We start from the raw sequence: 20,234 nt of genomic DNA on the forward strand, positions 1-20,234 counted from the left end.
TGGCAACCATATATATGTATGTGTGTATACATTTTATATATATTCACTGCTTTTATTTGCTGCTGCCATCATAATGCCACTCTCCATGACTGGGTTGCACGTGAAGGTTAGCGGGTTTGTAGCTGTCTTTAACTTGAGCATTAAAGGCTGGTGCTTTTAGACTGAGGGCCTGGGTTGGTCCCTGTAAGCAGCTATGTGGGATTAGCATGTTGTTATTGCCAGCGGGATAGTGATTGACTTGGAAATAGAAGTTGAAGTCTGAGATCTGTTTACACTTCAATAGCATATGCAAAAAGTGCTTCTGTTCAGTCTTCTGAGAAATTCTAGTTCTCTATACTATCAAATATTGAGCTGATTGCTGAATAGTGATGTTGAGAAACATTAATACAGTGCTACACTGCACGCCCGGATTTGTTCAAAGCTTTAAGAATTTAACTGGAAGAAAAAAGCAAAATTATAACTTGGGGGAGGGGTGGTCCAACATTCCTTTGAAAAATCCTCATTTCTGGTGAATGCCTGGATGAAGAAATAAATGCCACAACCAAAAAAAAGAAACCCACCAAAACAAACAAACAGAACCTCAAGAATGTAACTGGCCTGTGTTGTCAGATTAATACTTGCAGGTTGTGTTCATATTCACTGTGTAGGATAACTTGATCTTGCTGCTTGATAATTAGGTCTAGTCAGAGTATGTTCCAAGGGTGTCCTGGTATATTTGCTGCTAAATCTTACTCCTGCTAATCCAAGTAGCTCCGATCACTTACCCTGGGATTATTTTAGAGCTGTGAGGCCCTAGATATGAATCTGTACTTACCTACAAACCATGGCTTGTCTGATTTGTTCTGTTGGCTTGGTTTTGGTTTTTTTTTTTTTTTTGGCCAGGCAGCTTTGGAGATGTCTCAATAAGTGTGTTATTTCAGCCAAAGTTTTATAGTTATAAGAAATGCCTTGTTTCTCATGTAATATTTTTTTGCCATGGAATAAGTCTTCTGCTTCTAGTTCCTGTCAGCCAGTAAATAAAAAAAGTCTGCTAACCATAAATTCTTTACATTTTTTGTCTTAATTTTTGCTGATTTTTTTTTTTAAATGCTATTTGTTCATTTCACAAGCTGGAAAAAATGCTTACTAATATAGAAAAAACACAGAAGGGGAACAAAACAGGAAATGCTTGATATTAACAAGCTGGATGTGGTGTTTGTAAGTGTGACTGACACTTATTTATGCATATTCATCATAGATGTGTATGTCGTCTCCTTTCAGGTTCCTGAGCAGCAGCCAATTACTTTATGTAGTGGAGCTGAAGATACCAAGCATTATGAGGAGGGCAAGAAATGTGTGGAAGAATTAGCATTGTACCTCAAACCACTCAGCAGCGCGAGAGGTAGTTCCTGCATTGTTTCCTTTGAAAATGAAAGCTGGAAACAAATAAGATGCAAACCAAACTATCCAAATGATTAGGTAGTCTTGTTTGAAAAATGTATATAAATCTAGTTTAAAAACAAATTGAAACGAATTTCCTAAGCATTAAGGTTATGTCTTCACGGTGTGTGGGGGGAGAGGGTGGGCAGTGAAGACATTATGTCAAAAACAATACTGAGGAAAGGCCGCGGTATAGTAAGTTGAGACAAACTTTGTAAGTTGAGTTGACCTCTGCAGACTAAGTTAAAATAGGTAATTCTGCTTTTTTTTTTTTTTTTTTTAAAATTTGAGTTCTGCTTTGCTTTGAGATAACTGTAGTAATGCAGCTTGTTTGTAGAAACTGAAATAAGAAAGTTACTGCATATAGGATATATAAGAGAAATAAGTAATACTCTGTTTATACAAGATCTTATACAAAGAGTTGGGTCAATTTGAGTAATTCTAATTTAGGAAAACTGCACTGGGTTCAAGAGTATGGATTTTATCTATATTACATATGGTGGACTTGGAATATCTGTCAACCCAAGTAGTAGAGGTGAGCATCATGGGCATCAGGTTTTCAGAACTGAATTCTTAGAAGAAGCTGTCTCAAGCTTGTCCAGGTAGTACAGTGTGGTAGCAGTAGTGGCCCAGTGAACAAGCTCTGTGCTGTGGAACACACTCAGTGTGGCAGCCGTCTGCCTAGCGAGTCACTTCTTCCTTCAACCCGGTTTCAGTGTCTCCCAGCACATTTGTGAATCACAGCATTTGCACATAGTTAAACATCACCCAAACACTTTTGAACTCATGCAAGTTCAGTTTGGCTAGGCCAAAGCAGCGGAGATAGCAGATACAGATAAAAAACCTAAATGTCTTGTAAAAACAGGCAAATGTCAAAGAAGGCAGTGATCCCTGAAGCCTGTGAGTAAAGGAAGGACTGCAGTATGATCCTACCCTTGAGGAGACACCTGGGAAATCCGTATGGGAGGGTGCAGGACAGAGTTCCAACATGGGGAGAGAATTCATTAGAGATTCCACCTTCTTAGGGAGCCAAATCAGTCAATCACAAGACTTAAACCTGTGGGAAAGCTGGCTCCCAGGAACTGTTTGCTTTTAAGGCTGAGTAAAACAAACTGACAAAAATTAACTTCTGAGATGCCTTCTCTAGTGTTCCCTTTAACAAAGTGGACATCAGGAGAACTAGGTTTGCACTTCTACAGTACAGTGGTTGAAGGCTGACATAAGAAAAGGAGATATGAGGTAGTTTATTTTCTTTTTCTGCTTCATTTTGTTTTGAAGGTGTGGGTCTTAACAGTACTACTCAGAGCGTGCTAAGTCGTCCCATGCAAAGGAAACTTGTGACATTAGTTCATTGCCAGCTAGTGGAGGAAGAAGGGCGGATCAGAGCCATGCGTGCAGCACGGTCGCTTGGTGAAAGAACCGTCACAGAGCTCATTCTTCAGCATCAAAATCCTCAGCAGCTCTCTTCCAACCTCTGGGCTGCAGTGAGAGCCAGAGGGTGCCAGTTCCTTGGACCAGGTAGGTAACATCACAGTACTACTTCTATATTGGAAGCAATTCAGAATTGAGGAGGGTGGATAAATGGGTGTCGGATTACCTGAGTGGTTTTGTTAGGCAGTGGTTTAATTCCTTGATAGTTGATCTTCAGAATTAACGATATATCTGTTGGGCTGCTGTCGTGGACTTTCTTGTGGTTTTAGTGCTTTTATAAGTCTTCTATAAAATTCAGGATAATGTATGTCCTTTTGTTCTTGTGATAAGATAAAATGGGAGGTAGTTTCTCAGTTGCTATTCTTCAAAGAAGACCCTTCTAGAAAAAATAACATTACTGGAAGTGACTGGATATGGCTTCTTTTCCTTTTCTAGGGTAATAAACATACAAAACAGTTGTGAGGAGAGATTTGTTACATTGGGGGGGGGGGTATGCATTTTTAAAAGTTACATACTTGGAGATTAAATTCCTTTTCGTAGAATACTAAAACAATCAGTTTTGCTTAAAAAAATGAATGAAGCCTTGCTACTGAAAATGTAGTTGTTGTTTGCCGAGGAAGAAAAATAATGCTTTGAAATATGAAGCCAGTTTCTTAAAATAAATAAAAGAAGCTTTTCCCCACTGAAACATGGAGGAAGATTAACTTTGGGATGCTGACTTTTGCACCACTGCAGGGAAGAGAGAGGCTTGGTACATAGGTGCTGTAGCACCACATATTTTGCTTATTTATTTGTGTGGGCACTAGTTGCTCTTTTACCTGCATGGGAACCAACCTTGCCCTTCCTCAGCCTGGTAACTTTTTCTTCTGGGATAGGTGTGGGATGTAGATAATACACTTTGAAAACTCTTATATTAATAATCAAGAGAGATGTATAGACAGGAACAAAGAAGTCTTCCTATCATCTGTTACCCAAAATAGAACATATGATAAAAATTAACAAGTCCTATTTCCCCAGTCCCAGTCTGGGAATCTGGAAGTGTTCCTTTCTTCTTTGCCCTCCCTTCTTGCTCAGCTCCCTTTCCTGTCTGGGTTTGTGTGTGTGTTGGGGTTGGGGTTTGTAGCTGGTCTGCCAGTTGTACAGAAACAAACTGCAGAAATCTTTCCTGGTCTTCTCTCATTCTTTGTGTCTTTTCTTCACATTCCCCCCCCAGCAATGCAAGAGGAGGCTTTAAAGCTGGTTCTACTGGCTCTGGAAGATGGATCTGCTTTGTCACGAAAGGTCTTGGTTCTCTTTGTGGTTCAGAGGCTGGAGCCGCGATTTCCTCAGGCTTCTAAAACTAGCATTGGGCATGTTGTCCAGCTTCTTTACAGAGCCTCGTGCTTCAAGGTAGGAAGATTCTGCTTGGAGATCTCATAATGCCATAAAAACTACTGGTTTTGACTTTCAATTTTCATTGTCCTGTAACATTAAATGTGCCTAAAAATATGTGTAGCAATAGAAAGTATTATTCATTAAGTCCCACGTGTGTTTGGAGAGTTGTCGTACCGCTATGATGGCAGTGTAGGCTGAAATTACAACTTTAAGCTGTAAAGCTGGGTTTTGACCCTGTCCAGGTTTAATAGATGCACAGTAACAAAACCTGTATGTAAGTCAGCACAATTTATCCCCTTAGAAGAGGCTTAAAGCTGGGAAGTCCCCAGTTCTGTTAACTGAGTGGTGGTGTGGTTAGAAACAAAGAAATATGAGGCTCTGGGAGAGTTGTATAAAGAGAACTTAAACTTCTTATTGTACTTTACAGTATTTAATGGTCCATTCCTAGGTGCTCAATTTAAATGTCAATCAGTTTCGCTAAATGAGAAAAATGCTTTGTTGCTCCTAATTGTACCCTCAAACAAAATTCTGCAATACAAACAAAATACCTTGGACTGGAGAAGTGTGGATGCTGTAAAGTTGTTTAGGAAGTGTGACACTTCCATCAATATCTGGGTCAGAGTCTGAGTAAATTATGTTTGGTATCCATTTCATAGAGGTTACACTTCATGAATATGTGTGTTATTTCAGTAGGAACTAGTGTTCACTGCATAATAGTTCAGTTTAGTTTGGGAGGAAGAATTTAGTTGCTGACTGAAGATTTTGCTTGCCTTGGATTTTACATAATCTCTGTCTTATCCTACTTAATTCTATTTGGCTTGTTTCTCCCTCCTAGGTGACAAAGCGAGATGAGGATTCCTCCCTGATGCAACTGAAGGAGGAATTTCGAACTTATGAAGCTCTGAGAAGGGAACATGACTCCCAGATAGTTCAAATAGCTATGGAAGCAGGTTTACGCATTGCACCAGATCAGTGGTCCTCACTGTTATACGGAGACCAGTCTCACAAATCCCACATGCAGTCTATCATTGACAAGGTAAAACCACCTAAAATCAGCTCAGTCTATCTAGTTTGCAACTGTTGTAGGTGTAAATCCATGTTACAGGCATTTAAAAACTGTGCCCGTGTGTACTCGCCTTACGCATTAGTAATGCCCTGTTTATTTCCCAACCCTTTATGGTCTAAATGATTAGAATATATATTTGTAACCTAATGAATCTTGCTCCCTGTGCCATCTCTTTCTACTTTAGCTCTTTCCGCAGATGGGAAGCCACAAAGGTTAGCTACACAGCTGGGATGTGTCCTTTCTGAACCACTGATAACTGCCAATGGAGTAACAGAGGTTAATGGTTTGTGTTTCCAGGCAGGAAGTTAGGACATAAGTTGAAAGAAAATCAGTCCCCTAGTCTATACCTGAAGTAAGTGAGGTGGAAACACATTTCTTAAACAAAAGGACTTGGCCTCTGGAAATGCCCAGATCTCTTTTTGTTTAGAGGGAACATAGGATAAATGGACTTTCAAATTAGGGGACACCCATGTAAGTACCTAAATTAGGTGGGAAGAACTGAACCTTGTTGAATGGTTAGAAAAGGTGTGAAACAATTGCTCTGGCTGCAGTGCAGGAGGATTAGCTTCAAGATCACTTTGTTGTGTATTTATGCTTTTGCCCACTTTTTCAGGTGTCCTACCAGACATTTTCTGAAGGATTTAGGTGGAATTAAATTATTTTAAATACTGAAATCATGTGATATTAGTAAATGGAACGTCGCTAGCTATCTTTATCCTTCGACCGTCTTGCTCCTTATTGTCTGCTGTACTCAGTTTAAAGCAGGATACAAACCTGTTGGTTTGGGGATTGGAGATATTAGACTTCAGAAATCTGAATTAGATGGTTTCTAATATTCTGTATCATTTTTCTGGGTGTCAGCACAACATAGAAAATAAATAGGTTACATTGCTAGAAATAATACCAGCCTTTGTTTTGTCTATTTAGAGCTGCATTTTAACGTGCAATGTCATAGAATTGTGTGTTCTTGATGCTCGAGAAGGAATTTTAATAGAAGGTGCTGGCTGAAATGGGCTTGTGTGAGAAACATTTTACTCCAGTTCTGGAAGACAGCTTTTGTGGGCTGGTGGAGCAACCTTCAGAAACCTTGAGGATTGCTTTGCCTGTAGAAAGTTAATTATTATAATTTTTTCAAGTTGCAGACCCCAGCCTCGTTTGCACAGAGTGTTCAGGAATTAACTATTGCTCTTCAGAGGACTGGAGATCCAGCTAACCTGAATCGTCTTCGACCTCACCTAGAGCTCCTGGCAAATATTGATCCTAGTCCAGGTAAGTCTAGATGTTTTATAAAAACCTTTAACTTGCAGTTTAGCAAGAGGAGCTTAACACTGCTGAAGGATTGAAAGCCATTGCATCTAACATCCTCTAACTCATAAACTTAAGATTCTTGAGTGGTATTCATAACCGGCCTGGGAACAGCAGTAATCTGTGAGGAACTGAACTATTCTGAAGCTAAAATAGGTTGAAAAGGTTGGCAGGAATAATTTCACCACTTCTTTGAAGAGAGCTTTCTTGTTTGGCAGCACTGGGTGAGCATGGGTGAGGATGTTGAATACATAAAATCCTGTGAGATTACATGGTGTATACTTGATATTGGGCAATGGTAACAGGGGAAGTGGCAGGAGTCTTAGCTTCCTCCTTTTCCCTTTTTTAGTACACATGCTTCTACTTGAAACCAGATTTGCAAAGCAACAGGAAGATTTACAGAACCCACTGTGCTTAATGCAGAGCCTTAGCTGTCACTCTGGGATATCTTTTTCTCTCCAGTTCTTTTCCAGAGCAAAGAATTTGTTTACAAACTAGGGCAGGTCTTCAAGAAAACACGTGCCAGATTGAGGACTTCCATTAACTTATCTAAAAATCGTTTGCCCTTTTCTTTTGTTCAGGAAAGACTGTGTATTAGTTTTTGATCTGAGGTCTGTAGCCTGCAGACATTGCACTCAGAAGACTTTTTAGAGACAATTTAAAATCATAAGCCATCTTTTGTGTAAACAATTTTGGATTTCATGGTAAAATTTTGATAGAATAGACAGAAGCTGGGCAAAAATCAGTCTAGACACAAGAGATTTGCTATCCTAGGGAATTTAGTATTTTTCTTGTTAATATGTAATTCTGCAAAGGTGTGAAAGACAGTCTAGGAAGGGAAAGTTAGTTGGAAAGAATATATATAACTGGGAAATCTAAGCTGTTGACAGAGAGAAAGATGGAAATTGTTGGAAAAGTCAGCAGCACTGTGAGGACGGACTGCCTGAGACAGAACGGGGGGGACAGAATGGAGAGTGCTGTGGCTGCAGTTTTATTTTATACCATTAGTATTTGCAGAATCAATATTAATATCAAAATAGTATGAAGGTTTAAACTATGACTTCAGGAGATGAAAAGCTGTAGTTCTTAGTTTCTGTTTGTTCAAACTAACTTGCTTTTCAAATGAGGACCAGTTGTACTTTACAGTAAAAGGAGATGTAGTGTTCTCCTCCCAAATCTTTCATACTGTAACAAGTCAGGGGCAAAACTGTGCGTACTGCAAATTTGTTAGCCACAGACTGATACGGAAAGTGGAATCGCTAATAGCTTCACTCAGTTTTAGTAGGTGAGTCTGATCTTGATGTTTCTCTTCTGTGCTGTTGAATTGCTTCCCTGCTGTTCTGTAGGTACGCTGAAGTTCTCTGGAAGAATTTAGTCCTTGTGAGCAGACTAGAATGTAGTTGTGCTAAAGATCTGGAAAGGCGCTTTGAGGTCCTGTGTTTTGCCACAGAGTATGTAGCACACAGTAGGAGTGTCATCTGCTGGAACAGATTAAATGATTAGAAAAGTAAATTAGCTGGAAAGAACAAGTGCCCCTGTAGAATTAAGACTGTGCAGTTTATTCACACTGCTGCATGTTAGATGGTGGTCTGATACATAGATTTGTCTTGTGACATTTTTCCATGTGAGAGACATCAATTTCTGTTGCTGTTCAGTGACTGTGCCTGTGTGATCTAGGCCAGTGATGACGATGTTTGTACAGAATCATTTTATCTACAGGAGTCTGAGTGTGAAGAGGGATTTTCAGTCTGATTTTTTTTTTTTTATGTGCAGAGTTTGTACAGTGCGTTTACTCTGGAGTTCTTAAGGGATATGAAAGTTTTGCTAAAAGGAAGTAATTTGATATGCTAATCATACTCTCACTGGCTCATTTTGTATTTTGTGTGGTTCAATCTTGACCCTATAAGTAGCTTTATTCTTTAAGTGGTACATATCCCTGAATTCAGATGCTGAACGCTTTGTATCTAATGACACACGTTTCCAATAAAATCTTTTTGGTTGTCTAGTGAGCGTTGTGATACTGATGGTTTCTTTGAACCTGCTTTTGGAAAATTCTCTGACTTTGCTTTTTCTTATTATATTCTCTGTTTGCTGTCAATGCAACAGATGCTCCACCTCCAACATGGGAACAACTGGAAAATGGACTAGTTGCTGTGAGGACTGTGGTTCATGGCTTAGTTGATTACATACAGAATCACAGCAAGAAAGGAGCAGATCAGCAACAGGTAAAAAAGCTAAATCATTTAGGAAATGCTTACCCCTAAATTGTATCGGCAATATCTGATAGTAGAGGTTTACCAATGTCATATGGAGAGATTTGATCTGATTAAAAATATCACTGCTGTGTCATATTTATCAAAAAAGAAACAAAAAAAGAAAAAAAAACCCAAACACAAAGCTGCACACCCCCATTACCTGTTGCAGTAATTTGCACAGCTCACTAGGATAAAAAGAAAACAGTCCGATGCAGCTGCAAGCTCAGAGAAATGAATAAACAATCCTCCTGACTCTAGAGGGTGAGGAAGAGAAGCCAGGGTGCCTAGAACTGTGATCTGTGGGAATTTTCTTGGGTTTGTTTTAATGTGACACATTTAAGCCAGATGGCTCTGTGTTAATTAAATTAATCTTATACCTGTGCTTAATGGTCTGTAAAGTTTAAAGATTTGGGAAGACTTCATGTAAAGGTACCATTCAAGTTCCTGAAACAAAACTTTCCGTTTCAGAAACGAAATGATGTTGCAAATATATATAGTAGCTTATCTCATAGTTGTCTTATCACATGTTCCTTTGATCTCATTTGGTTGTATAGCTAAGTTGATATAAATGCTAGCTGCTGCTGAAAGACAGAGCTGCCTGTCACACATTCCCACTCCCTCCCTTGCTTTGGCACTCATCCTCTTGGAGAGATCGTTCAGGGAGCTGAACTAGTAGAAAGGTTATCTCTGCCAAAAAAAAAAAAAAAAAGAAAGAGGCAAAATTAGAGTGAATTATTTCTGCTGTTTTATCTTTTTGCATTCGCTGGGATGCCTAATGAGCACTGTTACCAGCAAAAGGAAGAGCAGTAGGAATGCACAAGTGAAAATCGGGGTGGGAAAAACAGTGACGGTTTTTGTTCTGGTGAGACCATCACCTAGACCTGGTACATGCTGTGCCGCTTGGAAGGGAACCCAAAGCCTCCCAAGTGGGAAAGGGGACATCTGCTGAGCACTGGGTGGAATTTTGTTGGCTGGCAGCAGTGGCCAGCAGAAGGCTGTGCAGCTTATGTACACCCTGCTGAAACCCTTTTTTCACTACAGTAGATGGCAAAAAAAAAAAAAGTCAATTTGCAGATGGCATCTTACAGATTTACATCTTTTGGCTGAGTTTCTCAGAAAGCAAGAGTTTACTTTTACAGACCTTTCCCTTGGTAGGGACTCTGATAAAATATTTCTGCCTCTGATTTAATTCTGCCATAAAAACTGTAGAAACTTAAATGTCTGAGACCACCTCTGGCCTTCTGTCAGAATTTATTTAGAGAGACTGGCAAACGGGCATACATGCCAACAGCAAGATTGCAGTAAGCTTGTTATTTCTTGGGAAACTTAAAAATACAGAAGACAACCTGTACCCTACTGATCTGTGTAGGAATAAGATTGCGTCCTCAACTATTGATGGAAATAATAATCATAAGATAGTTAAGGGATTTTTAGTCCAAAGGGGGGCTAAAAGCAACTTGATGGAATTTCACTCTTAGAGATTAAAGGGATACTCAAGTGCCATTTTGAGCTATTAGAAAGCAAGGGAAAAGTAACTGTCTAAATTGTATTTATTTTCAGTCTACCACAAAGCTGGATGAATATTTGGCAATTTCTGGTTAAGCGTGGTAACTTTTTTCAGCTTATAACAGTTTTGTCCACTTAACTGTTTCCTGAAACAGACAACTGTGTTCCAATCAAGCTCCAGTAAGGAATTGGAATAAAATATTTTAAAAACCTGATAGTAACTTAGTTGTCAAAATATCTGCTCTTGAATCTGTTAGTTCTGTTGAAGAACCAAACACAAATACTGCTCCAGTCATTTATTCCACCTTAGGTACTTCTGGAATGTTCAAATTGAAGGAATTATCAACAGTCAACTATCAGGCCTTTAATAAGGGGATATGTTCAACTCTTGGTTAAGTGCATTTATGTTCAGGTATCTCACCTGGTTTCTTTAACCTTGTCAGCCTCCTCAGCACAGCAAGTACAAGACATACATGTGCCGAGACATGAAACAGAGAGGAGGATGCCCCCGAGGGGCCAGCTGCACCTTTGCACATTCACAGGAGGAGCTAGAAAAGTAAGTCGACCTCTCACAGCAGAAATCGGTCCAATCTCTTGAGTTATTTATCATATCTAGGAATGGGGAGAGGAAGCATAACTTGGCTGTTAAATCAGCAAGAAATAATGTGAAAAACTTGTAACGGTAATCTCTTAGGTTTTGGAACTGTTCATTCTTAAGTATATGATATTTGGCTTCAGCAGTAATGCAGCTCTGAAAGTTTCATGTTTACACAAGTGTTATTTGAGATTTTGGAGGTGGGCTATTTTTCTTATTTAAGTGTGACTAAACCTGTTGTTTGCCTGCATCCATCATGGTCACTTATTTGTGTATTTCTCCTCTTACCTTTATATTCAGGTGTGAGAGGTAGATGGCTGGCACTTTTCCAGATGCAGGGGTTCTCTTGTCCTTCTGTGCTGCTAGGGCTATCCAGAGAGCTAAAAAGGAGTGCAAGTTTTCTTTCTACCACAGTTAATCTTTTGAAACTTTGATAGACTGCACATGCAGTAACCTAAAAGTGGTTAAAGCTGTTGTTGAAGGTTTAAATTGTGGTCCTATGAAGTCTGCAGTAAACAAGCTACATTCATTACAGATTTAGAGGAGGCACTCAGTTCACAAGAACAAGCCACTGCTGTTCTGAAGGTGGTTTTAAAATTCTTTTGGAAACTAGAACAGGTTCTATAAGAGTTAAAAGAAATAAATACAGTGTATTTTATGCAGTAGATATAACTTCTGACTTGTTTTTTGGGCTAACATCATTCACTTCTTTCAAAGAAAAGGTGCTTTTTTATTTAATCACAAGAAAACTTCAAAGATTTGGACATGGCATGCAGTCTTTTTTTTCTTTCCTTAAAGATCTAAAACTTAAAATATTAATATAGCAGTTCACTGGCTGTATAGCCAGCATGCAGTGCATAGGCGAAACTGGAAGAAAAAAAGAGCTGAGCATGTGGTGTTACAGTGACAAAGGCAGTTATTCAAATGAACAGAGAATAGGACTTTGATATTTGTGTTCTGCAGAAACAGTTGGGGTTTTTCCCCTTTTGTCATGGTATTAAAAAAATGGAGATTGGTAATGCTGGTTTGGATGGTTAATAAGGGTGGTGAGTCAGTATTAGTACCTCTGAACTAGTTGTATGTATCAAGGAGGACGGTTTGTCAGCTTTGCCAGTGGAAGAGGCCTGTTTTATCTGGACTGGCTTGTATGCCTTAGTAATGATCTTGTCCTGGGGTGAGGTGAATGCTTGCTCTGTTCCAGATTGCAGCGGTTTCTGTAGGTGGTTGGGGAACTTTGAGTTCCAATTCTTCCTTGTACCTTTTATCTTTCCTTAATCCCTTTGAGTAGATACTGCATTAGTGTTGCTGCTTTTAAAAATGGTTAGTATGAATAATATACATTGCTGTTGCTATGTAGTTCCTGCATCTCTATATATAGCTTTAAGTTTGCAGGAAGGTTATGGGGAAGTATGTGGTAATGCCTTAGATAGCAAATTATAATCTAGACTTGCTTAAACAGCAGTTGATTCCCCTTTTGGCAAGGGACGAAGACCCAGTGTGCATGGGCAAATACTAAAATTTTTTAGATATTTTTGTGTCCTGCACGTGTGGAGACTGCAATGAAAATCCCTAAAATTTTTCAGAAAAATCCAGAGGGCAGCACTGTGCGACTTTCATTTTTTTCTAAGCATTTTATCTTGGAGGATGCTATATAAACTCTTCCTGTCACCTTGAATGGGTGCCCATACATGTGCCCCTGTGCCTCTTGAGCGTGCTGTTGTGTTCTAGATGAATGGGCAGGGATGGCCAGTCTTCCTCATCTTGCAAGTTGTGTCAGGAGTTCAGAGTCAAGAGCCATCAGACACTGCACCTCTAAGAGACCTGATGGGAAACAAATGTCAAAGGAATTGGCAAAGGGAGAGCGTGGCAGTGGTTTCCCAGTGTCCTGCTGCTGCTTTGCAGGGAGAAACTGGTTTGGGTATTGCGCAGAGTGCCAGAGCAAAGCAGTAAGTTCAGCCTGGGGATCTCCCTTCCACTGGGCTCCGTGTGTCCAGCTGACTTGCATGGCTGGTGTGACATGCCAGAACGTCTTCTGAGCAGCGTATGTTCAGAAAGCTGTAGACTGTCCCTACTCAAGTGCTTCTGCTTGCAGTGATAGCGTGGTTTGTTTACTCCTTTGTGATGCATTCTGGATGATTCCCACTGTCAACACTATGTAGCTTGAATTTATAGTTTGATTATGTGGGTAAAGATTAATCCAGCCAGGAAATTGGGGTGTTGATGGTGAGTTAGGAAGGTGGCAAGATGATACTCTTACAGATGAACAGCTCAAATCTGTATAGCAAGATAACACTTTGACTCTATCCTCGGTCACATCTGAAAACCAAAACAACAAATAACTCTTTTGTATCTGTTGCATTGCTGTTAATGCTGTGCATGTGGGCAAACATAAAGATTATCTGAAGATGGAGTCATAGAGTTTGACTGCCCTCTTTTTCTACAATAGTGGGTGTGCTTTCCTAGTTGTGTTACTGTTTCACTTGTTAGATAGGATGCAAAAGTGCTGGCTTTAATCCTGTTGAAACCTTCTCACATAGGAAATGGCCTTTTATTCCACAGTATAAATAGTGGGAACGCTCAGGCCTACAAATATGCCCTCCCACTCGTATTCTGGTATCTGAGCTAGTGGGAGGATGTTTAGTGGAGGACCTTCAACTCTGGAATTTGCTCTCTTCGTTAGTCCAATACCGTCAGTCTGCTGATTTTTGTGGAACATTAGTTAAAAGGCTTATGTTTGTTCAGACATATCAGAAGCAGGTAGATTTTTGGAATTACAGTGTATTCATAGAGTTTTATCTCTGCAATCACTTAATTTATCAAACAACACAAATGGTGTGAGCTGCATTTTGGTATAGTAACCTAAATCTTAAACTGTGCTTTAAAAGATACCACATGCTTGCCTTGGCTTATTGTTGGGCAAATGGTGCAAAAGGGAATCTGTTCATCTTTTGTCACTAATTTTCTGATGTTAGTTTCTTCTCTGAATAAAATAGACTTGAATAGTCTGTGATTCTTACTCTGAAGTGTATGTTACTATAGGTAGTATTTTGTGAGGTTTGATTTTGGTTTTCTTCTGTACAGTTGAAGTGCATATATGTACAGGAAATAAGACTTCAAACTTGCTGTGTGATGTTTAGCTGTGAATTCTTGGCGTACTTGTCATTAAAAATACATCCTTGTTCTTCTGATTGAAACAGCTACCAACAGTTCAAAGAGCAGTGAAGTTGTAGTCAAACAGATATTCGTAACAAATTTCTCACAAGCCCACAGGAAACTTGAATTCAAACTTGAAGCTTTTGGTAGCATCTGTGTTTGAAAAATCCTGAAAATGCAAGTGCTTTTATTTTTTTTGTTTCAATTTTTGATGCGTGGTTTCTTTTTCTGAAGATTCCGTAAAATGAACAAGCGTCTGGTTCCCAGAAGACCCCTGAGTGCCTCCCTGGGCCAGCTAAATGAGGTGGGCCTGCCTTCAGGAGCTATCCTCTCGGAGGAAGGGGGAGTGGACTTGCCCAATAGGAAAACTTCCGCACTGCCAAATGGAATTGTGTCAACAGGCAGCACAGTGACGCAACTTATTTCTCGAGGGACTGACTCCGGTTACGAAACTGCTCTGAAGCCAGGGAAGATGGACCATCTGAGTAGCAGTGCCCCTGGATCCCCTCCTGACTTGTACGGGTCTTCCTAAATGTTGTTCAAAGTGCCATGTGTGTAAATATGCAGTAGAAACAAAGTAAATCCATTCTCTAAAAAAGAAACAGAACAGGGTTTTTTGGGGTTGCTTCTGTTTGGTTGGGTTTTTTTAAAGTGATTAAATAGTAGAGTGGAAAACTAAAGCTAAAACTCTAAACTGCTTTACTTCCCTGTTTGCTTGTATTTTAATTGAAGATGGTGATGTAAGCCTTCAGAAGGTGAAATATAGACAAAGCACAGTGTTTTCGTGTACAGTGTGCTCTATCAGGCCTTAATGAGCAGTTGCATCTTTCTACTTTTTAGGCTGGAATCTGTCCCCAAGAGCTCTATTTCTGCCTTACCTGTGAACCCTCATCCTGTGCCTGCTCGGGCACCAGCAGATCTGCCTTCAGTGTCTGTCACCAAGCAGTTGCAGATGGTACCACGAGGGTCTCAGCTGTATAATACTCAGCAAGCAGATATGTTTTATCAAGATCCTAGAGGAGCGGCCCCACCATTTGAGCCAGCACCCTACCAACAAGGTAAGTTTGAGACCAAGCTCTCTATCTTTCATTTTCATACTGATTTTGTTTCCTTCCTGCTCTGGTGTTTACTTAAGAGCTTAAGTTGGAGTTCTCTTGCATATCACATGGACTGTAGGCACTAATGTGGTGATGGCATAATAAAATGGAAGTTGGCAGGCTTTTTATGACTTGACTGAGGGCTTCAGTGCAAGTGAAAACAGAGGCTTGTATCCATCCAGTGTAGCAAATCCTTCCTCTTTCAGTTCTCTTCAACTAGGTTAGATCAGGGATCTGGTAAGCCTTAATTCAATTTGACTCAGGGAAAATGGAAATAAAGCTTAACCAGCAGAGGGGTTTATGCTTGAGGGGTGAAGGTACTTACATCTTTAGTGAGAAGTGTATGAGTGTTTCAGAAATGTCTGCACATGCATGTGATGGGTAGAGACAACTGAAACTGGAGAAGGGCTGAGCACAAAAAAAGAAAACATTACAAAAAAGGAAATAAGAGGAGAAGTCTTAAGTATAAAGAGACGAAGAAGAGAAAGATAATATTGAAGAGGATTAAAAAGTATGGCTATATGCAAAGACAGGGAATGATTCTTAGGCAACATAAGATTGGAGAGAGAAATGACATAGTGACATTAATGTGGAAGAAAAATAAGGAATGAAAGACTGAAAGTAGTGGAAAGAAGAAGAAAAAGCCCTAGAAAGGAAAGGCAGGGGGGACACAGCATATTGGAGAAAGTTGCAGAGCATTTTGAAGGAAAAAAATATTACATTCAATTATTGTGTGCAAATGAATATCTGAGTTGTCCATAAAATTTGATGCACATGTTGTTAATGATGTGCACATATTTGTGCGTATTTTTAAATTATCCAGAGATCTGAGATAAGTTACTGAAATCTTCATATAACTAGGAGGTGGAGATGTGATCTTAGAAGTCTTTGGTGATTCACAGTATTGAAATTTCCTTCCACTGTTCAAGAGGTAGAACAAATCTTTACATACCTTTTAAATTCTAGTTAATCCAATTTTCTTTACACAGGTAGTGGCTCTGATATGTTGGGACAAACCGCATTTTAGTTGCGTGGATAAAGATGTACAGGCTAATCTTCAGTTTACTTTTTAGGTCTTGTCTAGCTGTCCTAGTTTTGGCTGGGATAGAGTTAACTTTCTTCCTAGGAGCTGGTACAGTGCTGTGGTTTGGATTCAGAGTGAGAATAATGTTGATAACACAGGGGTGTTTTAGTTGTCACTACGTAGTGCTTATCCTAAATTAAGGATTTTTCCGTTTCCCGTGCTCTGCCAGCATGGAAGAAGCTGGGACGGAGCGTGGCCAGGACAGCTGACCCGAAGTAGCCAAAGGGCTCTTCCATACCACAGGGACTCATGCCCAGTATTTGAACTGGGGGGGGCGGATCGCTGCTCTGGTGTCGGTCAGCGGGTGGTGAGCAGTGGCATCGTGTGTCACTTGTCTTGGGTTTTATTTCTCTCTCTTTTTGTTATATTCCTTTTCGTTACTATTATTATTGTTGTTTTATTGTTGTTATCTGTCGTGGTTTGGGCAACTGAGCACCACGCAGTGCTTTTCTCATCTCTTCCCCCGCCCCACCACTGGGAAGGAGAAAATGAATCAAAAGCTCAGGAATGGAGATAAGGACAGAGAGGGGTCACTCACCCATTAGCGGTCACAGGCAGAAGACAGGCTTGTTAGGGGAAGAAAAAAAAGACATCAGTTTAATTCAGAACACTAACAACAATGATACTTAACAGACAGAATGGAGCAGTGAGAAGTGTTACCATATCTTAAAAACACCTCCCCCCACCCCTCCCTTCTTCCCGGGCTCAGCTTTGTTCCCGATATCTCTGCCTCCTCCCTTCCTCCCTCAGCGGTGCAGAGGATGGGGGGTGCAGTCAGTCCTATGCTTCTTCCTCCAAGGAGGAGGGGGAAGCACTCCTCTGCATTCTTCCCCCTGCTCCAGGTGGCATCCCTTTCACGGGAGACAGTCCTCCACGAACTCTCTCCACTGTGAGTCCTCCTCATGGGATACATTCTTCTCGAGATGCTCCAGTGTGGGTCACCTCCACATGTTGCAGTTCTCCTAGCACAGAACTACAACAGCAGGGACTTCTTCCCACAGAGCCCCAGCGGTCCTCCACAGGCAAATCTCTGCTCCTCCGGTGACCTTCATGGGTGGCAGGGGGGCGACCTTGCAGTATCACCATGGGATACAGCTGGGGGTTGTCTCTGCTCCAGTGCACCCCTCTGCCCTTCCTCCTCCTTCCTTCAGCTGACCTCAGTGTTCACAGAGATGTCTTTCTCATAACACCTCCTCACAAGTCCCCCAGTCCCCTCAGGTTCCCCTTTGTTATCACAGAGGGGCCACTGTCCCTAATTGTCCCAGCCTTGGCCAGAGGCAGGTCCCACTTGGAGTCAGGGGAGCTTCAAGAAGCCTCTTGCAGGGGACCACCGCTGTAGCCCCCTCCCCTGCTACTAAGAAACCCTGCCACACAAACCCAGCACATTATCACATTTTAGTTTAGTTATTAAAATGTTCTTATCTCAACCCACGAGCTTTACTTTTTTTCAATTATCCTCACTGTCCCACTGGGATGGGGAAGGAGCGTGCGAGCAGCTGCGTGGTGCTTAATTGCTGGCTGGGGTCAAACCACACACTAGCTAAAAGCATTCATATCAATCTGTGGAGACATTCTAGTGAATTATTCCTATTTGGTATGCTAGCAGGACTTCTGTGGCACCTGTGGTGGGCTCAGTCTCACCACCTCTTCTCCAGCTACTGTGACCTTTATACCTTGCTGGTTTCTTATTTAGATAATTAAACAGTGTCACTTGAGCTTTGGATCAGCTTTTGCTTTTTCAAGGTTTTCTGTGCTTAATTTTGGAGTAGAAATACCACTGGGGACAAACAACAAATGTGAATTAATTTATGCCATTCTCTTTGTGATACTTCTAGACTGGAGTATTTGAAATAACTCATTTTTGTGGACAGCTGTGATAATCGCTTTCTGTATCTTGTTTGTGTTTTTTCCTCTTGCCTTATTTCAGGAGTTTACTATCCCACTCAGTCCATGTCTCGCTTTGTCCGACCTCCTCCATCAGCTCCTGAACCTGGTCCACCTTACCTAGACCATTACCCACCCTACCTTCAGGACCGTGTGGTGAGCCCCCAGTACACACAGCCGCAGCAGTATCCTCCGATGGGACAACCCATCTACCCGCCGCACTACGACAGCCGTCGCGTCTATCCCCCTGTCCAGCCGTATCAGCGAGAGGAGATAGTCCGAGGAAGCCCTGTACCCATTGAAATTCCACAAGCAGCTGTACCTTCCTACGTACCTGAATCCAGAGACAGATACCAGCAAACAGAGGGTTATTGCCCAGTGGCTCCACACATCAGTCAGATCAGACCTTCATGCCACAGGGTATGGTTTTTATAGTGCGTTTTTGTTTGAGAGAGAAAATATAAGCTGCTCGAAGTTGAATATTTTTGTAGTAAGGTGATGGTTTTTATGCAGAATTAGAAGTTTGAACTTAAGGGGTACTTTTGACAAAGCTGATCAAAAACTGGAAGGCAGTTTAGTTACTGATCAACTCTACAATTGTAATGATGTTAATGTGTAAAAGAGCGGGCTGCTACTTAGTGCTCAAAGTACAAAAGCATTGTAGTTAAGTTTGGAAGTCTCGTATGGTCCTGACTTCTCCCAACAAAGATTAGGCTGGAGAGGACCACTCTCTTTCTAGCGCAGATTAAATACAGTGTGTGCAAACAATCGTGTGTGCGTTCTCATACTGCCCATCTCTGCACCTAAACAAATAAATATGCAGATATACATCCTTTGATAAGGGAACTAAAAATTCTGCTCTTCCAAATTTTCTCTACTTTAAGATTGCTAGCTGGAGGGTCTTCCTAGAAGTGTACAAACTTGTTTTGGTGAATCACCAGCTGGAATTGAGTCCTGTAGAAAATTAGGTTCTATGTAGCTGTCGTTCAGATTAAAGGCTCTGAATCATATTGCTGAGTCCAGCAAGCATTTTTAACGTAGCTTATATAGATTTATCTGGTTTGATTTTGACACATTTATGGGATGTTTAGTTCTATTGCAAAATGAATAACAAATGCAAACTAACTGTGACTAGGTTATGATCTGTAGGGCTCTACCATATGACTGAAATGGGGACTTGCCATGCTGGAACATGTTCCAGTGGACATGGCTTTGCCAGGTTGGAACACGGTCGTGTTGAGCTACCTGTGAGCTAAAAGATTAGTAGTTTTAAAGTTAGAAACACTGGGTTAGTTGAGGATCTAAGCAGTTTTAGGCAAATAACATTTCTTACCTTTGGAGTGTCTTGAACTAACATTCTGGCCAGTGTAGGAACATGCATGTCCTGTATTAAACATGAAAGTTAACAGATAAGTAATGATCACTTTGTTAAAGTCTGTTATTGTAATGATACTGTCTATTCACTGTATTGTCCTTTTTTTGAAGTATATGTTTGCCGTATTTTGTAACGTATTTCTGTCTTCATTTCAGCCTCATCCCAGCCTAGATGAACTTCACCGACGAAGAAAAGAGATCATGGCCCAGCTAGAAGAGAGGAAGGTGATTTCTCCACCTCCTTTTGCACCATCACCAACCTTGCCTCATCCGTTTCATTCGGAGGAGGTAAGCATATTTTGAAAAAAATGTGACTTACTACCATGTTTAGAAAATATTTCAGAATTTGTGTGTGCTGATAGGTGAAGACAACAAGAAAATAAGAAGAGTACAGTGTTGGTAAGTGGGGCGGGGGGGCGTAGGTTTTGTGCTCATGGTATAGTCTCCAGTGTCTCACATGAGGTGTTGATTCTCTGATCTATCACTGATCCTAAGCTATCTGCTTTTGGTGCAACTTAGAGAATTGGTTTTGAGCCATTATTAATTGAAGTAGTCCTCACAGTTACTGGACTTTGCTTCATTTGCTCCTGATATGTTTAGAATGAAGTAACAGCTTGATAGAGGTTTGGTTTTTTTTTTTTAACCAAGGTCAAAATATCACTTTCACACAGGCCAAGTGAAAGTCAGCACT

General features: G+C 40.6%; 1 protein-coding gene across 17 annotated transcripts in view; it reads left to right on the forward strand.

Annotated features, from left to right (window-relative positions):
• Nucleotides 1–20,234, forward strand: part of RC3H1 (ring finger and CCCH-type domains 1) — a 67,974-nt gene that overhangs the window by 29,847 nt on the left and 17,893 nt on the right. For 11 of the 17 annotated variants that reach the window (XM_074877029.1, XM_074877028.1, XM_074877033.1 and 8 more), the window contains 11 exons: nt 1,261–1,384; nt 2,698–2,937; nt 4,064–4,239; nt 5,060–5,260; nt 6,427–6,559; nt 8,702–8,820; nt 10,800–10,912; nt 14,339–14,620; nt 14,945–15,162; nt 18,213–18,589; nt 19,700–19,831. In XM_074877029.1, the coding sequence (XP_074733130.1) occupies nt 1,261–1,384; nt 2,698–2,937; nt 4,064–4,239; nt 5,060–5,260; nt 6,427–6,559; nt 8,702–8,820; nt 10,800–10,912; nt 14,339–14,620; nt 14,945–15,162; nt 18,213–18,589; nt 19,700–19,831 (2,115 nt within the window). The remainder of the gene's footprint in view (nt 1–1,260; nt 1,385–2,697; nt 2,938–4,063; nt 4,240–5,059; nt 5,261–6,426; nt 6,560–8,701; nt 8,821–10,799; nt 10,913–14,338; nt 14,621–14,944; nt 15,163–18,212; nt 18,590–19,699; nt 19,832–20,234) is intronic. The other 6 variants (XM_074877032.1, XM_074877044.1, XM_074877043.1 and 3 more) reach the window with 2 other exon arrangements.

Source organism: Strix uralensis, chromosome 8 (assembly GCF_047716275.1).
Source record: "Strix uralensis isolate ZFMK-TIS-50842 chromosome 8, bStrUra1, whole genome shotgun sequence".
NCBI lineage: Eukaryota > Metazoa > Chordata > Aves > Strigiformes > Strigidae > Strix > Strix uralensis.